Here is a 7,652-nt window from a genome sequence, read left to right on the forward strand (position 1 = left end):
ACCCTGCCCAGCCCCCTGCACCTCCAGGCCCCGGAGCTGGGCGGCCTCAGGCCCCGGCCCCACTCGCCCAGCACCCAGCCACTTTTGGACTACGCACCTCCGCGCTGCTGGCTCCAGCCCTTCCCCGCATGACCCCGCCCCCTCTCGCCCCGCCCCCGCCCCCTTCTGAACCAGGCACCTCCCCGCTGCTGGCTCCAGCCCTTCCCCGCATGGCCCCGCCCACCACTCTAGCCACGCCCCCTTCCGGACCAGGTGCCTCCCGGCTGCAGGCTCTAGCCCTTCCTCGCGTGGCCCCGCCCCCGCCCTCGCCCCCTGCCCAGGCCCGCCCCCTGCCCAGGCCCGGCCCCTGCGGAGCCCAGAGACGCGTGGACGCAGGTGAGGCGCGCTGGGGTCCGGGCTGCAGCTTCCCGGTGCGGCCACAGTGGGCAGGTGGGCCTGTGCGCGGCCTTGCTAGCTGAGAATTGGCGGGGGCTGGGGGCGTGCCTTGGACTGACCCCCACCGGCCTAATCCGCGGAGCGGGGCCAGGCCCGGAACTGCCCGCCCGGCTCCTTGTGGCCGCTGGGGACCTCCGACCTCAGCCACTTTCCCTTCCCAGCCCTTAGCAAGGCTGCTTCTCCGGTTATTTTTTTAAGCTCGAGGCGTCTACCGAACCTCAGCCCACGACCTGCCCCTCTGGGAGGTGCGGGCCGCGGCCAGGCTCTGACCTCAACCTGGCACAGAGGCCCCGGCCCTCAGGCAAGATTGTCCGGGTAAGTGTGGGGCCCTGAGGCGCTGTGGTGAAGAGGTCTATGCAGGGGCCGCTGTGTACCTAGGATCTTCCTGCACTCACAAACCCCCAGGAGGTGCCAGGACCCGGGAGGCTCCCAGGGCCTGGAGGGGCGTCCCCGATGGGTTTCTGCCGCCACAGCTGTGACTCTCACGTGAGTGTGGAGAGACGTTTACTGGGCAAGTGAAGGAGGCCAGCCTCAAGGGCCGGCTCTGGTGGCTTTGTCCACCGGGGTGACTTGGGAACCACGCGATCTAGGTCAGCAAGACAGGAACCCAGGATCCCAGAGTTGAATACACTGGGCTTAACCCGACCCACCGGGAGGCCCATGATGGGCTGCTGCAGTGGACTTGGAGACTCAGCACTCCTGGGACTAATGCTGCGTGGATGTCGGGTTGCAAGGTGGCTGCTGCAGCTCTAGCCATCACGTCAAGGCTAGAAGAAGGAGGTGGCTGCTGCTTCTTTCACAGAAGCAAAAGCTTCCCCATCCCCTGCTGCACCCTGGCTCCTGGCCCACAGCTGGGTGACTTGGGAAAGCAGGGGTGGTGGTATTAAGCTTGTCTTACCCCGGTCATGGCTGTTAACGGGCTGGCACATTGCTGCTGGGACCAGACTGGAATTCTGCACACCAGGTAAGAGGGCGTGAACCTTGGGTAGGCAGCTGACGGCTCCACATGCTCCGGGAAAACAGCACCCATACTCCAGTAGATGCTGGGCCTCCCCAGGCCTGAGTGCCAGGCTGCACTGAGCCCGGGCTCCCACCGAAGGCACACTTTATGGCTTTGAGACAGCTCCCTCTGCCTCTTTGGGCTTTGGGGAAGGGCAGACACGGAAGTGCCCCAGGAGTCTCAGAACTGCCTGGGGCCTGAGTTTCTGAGCTGGCTTCTTGCAGGGGAGTGGCTCTTGTGTCTTTAGATCTCTGTGCCGATGACCTGGGAGGAAGGTCAGCCTTCCCTGCTGGAGGGGGCCCAGCAAAGCCTCAGCCCCTAGAAGTGAGGGGCCTGCCACTGCCTGCCCAAGGACCCCACTTCTGGGGGCCAGATGCTGAGAAGAGACACTGGGGGCCTAGCAGACCGGAGAGCTAACCCCAGTCCCACAGCCTGGGTGGGTTGTCAATTTCTGGCACCCCCTCCAACCCCTGCACCCCCTTCCCCTTAGGTAAATAGGAGGTCGAAACAGGCCAGAGCGTAAAGGAGGCGATTAGAGTCTGGGCTGGCTCAGGCTGGCTGGGCAGCTGTGCTAGTGCTTGGAGTTCCTACTCAGTCCCTGCGGTGTCCTGGCCTCTGTGGGCACTTGGACTGCCAGGCACTGAGCTGAGTGCTGGGCTGTCCTGCAGCCACCCAGCCCACGACCCTCCTGTCTCTGTAGGAACTCCCTGAGGCCTTGAATCCACCCCAGCCCCGTGCTCAGTGCATCGTGCCCCCCAAGCCCCAGCCCTCCCAGAGGTGTGGGTGGGGGAGGGGCTGCAACCCACACAGGCCACGGACACAGCTGCTGCCACTGCCTGAGGCCAGCCACGCATCCTCCCCAGGCAGGGACCGGTCTAGCTGTAGCCACTGCCCCGGACCTGCTGCCCTGCCCCATCCCACCCTCCCCGGGCCAGCCTCCCCAGAGGTCAGCAGGCGCCTTATCGGGCAGGGTTAAGGAGGGGGACAGTTATCAGAGGCTGCATCCTGGGTTGGGCCACAATGTCCTTGTCTCTTGAGGGTGGCAGGCTGTGCAGGCTCTCTGATAAAAGCACCCAGGAAGGGAGGCCCCTGGAGCGTGCTGGAAGGAAACACTGGCCTCCCACATGCCTGAGGTTAGGGCTTGGCCTGAGATGGAATTCCAGCGGCTTGGTCCCATCCTCCCGGCATGACCCTGGGCAAATGACTCAACCACTCTGTGTCTAGGTCGCCTGTTAAGTCAGGTGACAGAGCCGGTGAGGGAGCCAGCCCCTGACCCTTAGTGCCCCTCCCCTAACAGCAGCCCCAGAGGGGGTCTTGACTACTGCCTTCCATTGGGTTGTTTTACAGTGAAGTCACAGCCTTGCCACCTGTCTTGATCTCACCACTGTGAAGGCCCCACCTCTCCTGCTGTAGCCCCACAGCATGCAGCCCCAGGAGAGCCACGTCCACTATAGTAGGTGGGAGGACGGCAGCAGGGATGGAGTCAGCCTAGGGGCTGTGTCCAGCACAGAAGAGGCCTCATGCTGCCGCAGGTAAGGGGCCTGGGGGCGGCCTGCCAGCCACAGTAGGCCGGTGCCTAACCTGCCCAACCACAGAGACGCCTGCCCTAACTCCTGCCGCCAGCCCCATCACCCTCCATCCCATCCTGGCTGGGAGCCCACGGTCCAGCGGCTCAGCAAACCGCAGCCCTTGGCCTTCCCTCTGGTTGGCCGTGGGTGGGGAGAGCTTCCTCTTCACTCCAGCAGAGCGCCAGGCCCCTCCCCCTGACCCGCACCAATGGCCACAGTCCACTTAGGGGCCCCTCACGCGGCCCTGGCCTGGGGCTCACCTCCAGTTGGTTCTCACCCCAGGATCTCCCAGAAGCTGTGCACGGGCAAGCTGGGCATCGCCATGAAAGTGCTGGGCGGCGTGGCCCTCTTCTGGATCATCTTCATCCTGGGCTACCTCACTGGCTACTATGTGCACAAGTGCAAATAAATGCTGCCCCGTGTGCATGCTGGGGGCTGGCTGCACATGTGAGAGCACAGGCCTGGAGAGACATCCCTGTCCATATGGACCCCCACATAGACATGGACCCCACGGCACACACAGCAAACGGCACACGCGCTGGCAGCCACGCACACGAAGACACCAGGTGCACAGCTGTCACAGGCCCCACACGAGGGCGTACCACACACCTGGCACACAGTCCTTCAAAGGACCTACAGACAAACAGCTGGGCACACGTGGCTAGGAGGCCTGGGTCCAGCCTCAGCAGGAGCTGCAGGACACACCCAGGCTGGGCCCTGCGGCCTGGAGCCCCCAACCACAGCCTCCCCTCACCCAGGGCTCAGCCCCTTCCCTTGTCAAGGCCAGGATGAGGGGTTCCTTGGGCAGACAAACTGAGCCCACCTCCCTGGCAGCCCCCCGGGGTGGGATCCTCCCTGCTGCTTTCCTCCATGGCAGCAGTGTGCAGAGCTGTGTGGCCTGGGCAGGCCCCTGTCCTCTCTGGGCCTTTCTGACTCCTGGTTTTGTAAGGATGGCTCCAATAAGGGCTATGTGTCCCCTGCCCTTGTCTCAGATGTACCGTGTCTTCCTTAGTAAAGTGGGCACAGTTCTTCCTAGGCAGTCCACCATACGCAGGGGCTGGGTGCATCCTCTTGGGGCTGGTGGCTGCCAGGGAGGACCCAGGTCTACCTTCCCTTCCCCAGGGACGGGCCTGGCCCCTCCAAGTACTCCTTGTGGGCCGAAAGCCTGTGTACAGAGGCATTAAGCGTCTGTTGAATGAACTGTGGACGACAGCCTTTGCCATAGTTGCCCGACCAGGCGTAACATCCAGGAAGGCTGTGGGAACGGCTTGTTTCCCCAGGGCAGGCCCCCTCCCATGTGGCTGTAGGAATGCACCCCTCCCAACTGGGCCCTCTGGCGAGGACACACAGCAGGCCTGGGGACCCGGATGTGGCTGGACCTCAGCTGTGTCCCAGGGACTTCAGTCCCATTTCCCCTCCACCCCCATCCTGGCCTCCAGTCTCAGCCTCTGGTCCCAACCTCCATTCTCTTCGTAGGTCTTTCCCGAGTCATGTATTTGGCTCTCACCTACCACAAAAGACCCCAAAAACCTTGCCAGAAACATCTTAGGGAAGGGGTCTTCACCCCAGGGCTAGGGGTGGGAGACACGGGCAGCCACTATCCTCACGGGCACAGAGAAGGGGGGCCACAGGGCCAGATGAGGTTATCAGAGGGTTGAGGCTGCACCTGCCCCAGGCCAGGTCCCACAGAACGCTTCAAGTCAGGTAAACAGGAGGGGCTGGGCCAGTCTTGGTGGGGAGGCCGACTCCACACCATCCGCCTTTTGGGCGAGCAGGCCCACTTGAGGTGTGCCTGGGGCCAGAACGGTGGCAGGTGGAGCTGCAAGGCTGATTGCACACTGCCCCAAGCCTCCTGGCTCCAAACCTGAGGAGGAAGCCCAAGGGCCTGTCCTGGGCTGGGGTGTGAGGCAGTGATGCTTTCCTGGGAGCCTGTTGTTGGATGGGCCGCTGTCTGCCCCAGCCATGACAGCCTGGATCTTGGCACAAGTCTTCAAAAAGAGATCCCTACCCCTGACCTGCCACTCCCAAGGAGGGAGGGGAGTGGCCAGCTGGTGCCCTCCCTGGAGCCCAGCTTCACAGGACAGCGCTGCCCTGGGGCTGCTGCAGTTTGGCTGCATGGGCCCCAGAAGGCAGCATTCTGATCTTGGGCGTCCCCAAGAACTGGTGTGGCCCAGGAGCCAGACGAGGGTACAGGATGGGGATGGGAGTTGTGCCAGTTCTAGTGGCCCTGGTGCTTCTGCCACGGGTCCCACACGCCAGTGATGCCCACGCACCCCCACAAATGCTCCTCCCCGCCCTGTCAGGGGCCGGCAGCAGATGGCACGGGCGGATGTTAGGGTCTGCCCCAGATCTGGCTGGCTGCATCTGGCTCCGCCCTGGCAGGGGCCCAGCATCTTCAGCCAGGGGCTCCACCAGCAGCCCTGCCAGCCCCAGCAGGGGAGGCTGCAGGCAGACACCCACGGGTGCTCAGTGGGCTGGGCACTCAAGTTACCCACAGCTGCCTCTCAGGCACACTACTTGTCCCCTGAGTGGCCATGGTGGAAACAGCAGCTCCGGCCCCAGGATCCCAGGGTCATGGACCTAGGCTGAACTGGGCAGTGTCCTTACAGCTCTGGGAGGGTTGGGGAGACGATGGGACAGGACCCTGCTAACTGGCCGCCTAGCTTCCCCTCCCAGAGACTTGTGAACAGGAGGATCTGCTGTGGGTGCGTCTGAGGCCTGGGCTCCTCTGAGTGTGCACCTGGGGTATCCAGGCAGCCTGACACCTCTGGTCCATCTCGTGCTCCAGGCAGGGACCCAGCAGGGTGGGGCTGGTTCCCAGGACCCCTGGTCAAGGGTACTAGCTTCCCCGTGACAGTGGCAGGTGCCTCGTGCTCCCTGCTGGCAAGATCTGGGTGGGCACAGGAGGCCCTCAGCCTCCCCACATGGAAGCCACCACTGGGCTAGAGTGAGTTTTGTGACACTTTGAGCAACAGCCTCTGGCGACGCCGGTGGGAAAGGATCTGCTGGGCCAGGAGCGGAGCTGTTTTTATTAGTGAGTGGGGGGTGGGATGATGGGGTGAAGAAAACATCAGAGACACCTGTGCTGCGAGTTAAATACATTTCCAGCATCTCACGCATCACGAGCTGCATCAGGAAAGGGCACAGCACGTGGCAGCCTCATCCTCATCTGTCCACACAGTGACAGATGTGCTACAGCATGGACACCAAGTCCCTGGGAGCCAAGATAGCAGCTCCAGCATCCCTCCCTCCCGGACTGGGCCGGGCCATACAGAGAAAGGGCAGCCTCTGCCATGGCAGCCCAAAATCACCTCTCCAAGCAACTGTCTGGGGTCCCCAGCCCCAGAGCTCCAGCAGAGTCCTGGCCTGGGGAAGCCCCCGTGCCACCTCAAGCCTCCAACAAGGCAGGCTCCTGGCCAACTGTGGCATCTGCCTTGACTGCCCAGAGCAGCAGGAAATTAGGTTTTGGGGGACACAAGGCAAGGCAGTAGTCTGACACACCCACAGCAGTCCAGCTGGCACTGTGTGGGCCTCATCCTGTCTGGAGTCCCCTCCCTCCCACAGTGGGCCAGACAGGAAGGCCTGGCAGTGACCAGATAAGTGGGTCCAGGTCTCAAGGCAGCCTGGCCCGCATCCTGCAAGGCTCTGAAGAGCCCCCCAGCTGTTAGTCTGCCCACTGCACAGGGCCCTGGGCCTCTCTGGTTCTCACGACTATAGGTGTGTGGGCTGTGGGGCTCTTGCAGCTGCTCCCCAAAATCGCCAGTCATTTCTACAGACACAGAAATGGAGACACTGAACAGAGAACAAATGGTGTCATTCGATAAAGCTAATGAGTCCGCTTCTCACATGGCACCCAGACCGTAAAGCAGTAGGGTCTCTGTGAAAGCCATCGCAGTGGCTGGCCGGGTCCTCGTGAGCCAAGCACACTGACTCCCGCGAGTGGTGTGCACGCACATGTGCCTGGACATACATGAAGACGTGGACATGGGGGTCTGACCTGGACATTCATGACGGAAACGTCTACAACAGAAGGTGCCCAGGACCCATCCATCTGGCGCACAAACGAAGATTTTTGGCTCAAAAACCTAAGCGTCCTCCAGCTACTGCTACCATCTGTCCCTCAGCTGACGACTGCCGATGCTTCCCAAGCAGAGCTGTCCGGTCCACTCATGGGGCTCCAACTGCCTGTCACTGTGGCACCAGCGTGCATACGATGAAAAGCCCACCGACGCCGTGCTCCTCTGCTCGGCCCCGCTGAGCCAGCGTGAGGGGCTGCCACTGCCTTCGGCCTACGGGCTGCTCGCCTGGAGGGGTCTCCACATCTCCACCCCCACAAGGCAATCCAGCAGCACTATGAAGAGACGCAATTCTGCCAATTCTAAGGTCACATTAAAACTTTCCCCAGAGATTATGATCACTGCCAGCTGAAAAACCCAATGTCCTTGCCCAGCCAAGCTGCATCCTGACATGATATGGTTTTAAAAGATGCTGTGTCATAGAAACTGACTGTGCCATTCAAGGAAATGCACATTGGTTAGCTTCCTAAGTTTTCGGGTCTCCAAACCAGTGATAGTCATGTGTCGCTTAGTGACATGAGAAATGTGTGCTCAGCCGCTGCTGTGTGATCATAGAGTGTCCTTACACAAGCC

The 7,652-nt window shown here is 62.1% G+C and overlaps 1 protein-coding gene across 7 annotated transcripts; it reads left to right on the forward strand.

The window, feature by feature from the left end:
• The first annotated feature begins 319 nt into the window (after positions 1 to 319).
• Positions 320 to 4,038, forward strand: SMIM1 (small integral membrane protein 1 (Vel blood group)). 7 transcript variants are annotated; one of them, XM_031663887.1, is made up of 5 exons: positions 320 to 375; positions 634 to 750; positions 1,683 to 1,871; positions 2,783 to 2,967; positions 3,286 to 4,038. In XM_031663887.1, the coding sequence occupies exons 4-5, from the start codon at positions 2,858 to 2,860 to the stop codon at positions 3,410 to 3,412; spliced, it is 237 nt and encodes a 78-aa protein (XP_031519747.1). In that variant the 5' UTR covers positions 320 to 375; positions 634 to 750; positions 1,683 to 1,871; positions 2,783 to 2,857; the 3' UTR covers positions 3,413 to 4,038. The 7 variants fall into 7 exon arrangements, with proteins under 7 accessions (XP_031519747.1, XP_021791066.1, XP_021791067.1 ...); XM_021935374.2 differs by lacking the exon at positions 1,683 to 1,871; XM_021935375.2 differs by lacking the exons at positions 320 to 375; positions 1,683 to 1,871 and adding an exon at positions 381 to 429.
• The last annotated feature ends 3,614 nt before the right edge of the window (positions 4,039 to 7,652 follow it).

Source organism: Papio anubis, chromosome 1, assembly GCF_008728515.1.
Source record: "Papio anubis isolate 15944 chromosome 1, Panubis1.0, whole genome shotgun sequence".
NCBI classification, from domain to species: domain Eukaryota; kingdom Metazoa; phylum Chordata; class Mammalia; order Primates; family Cercopithecidae; genus Papio; species Papio anubis.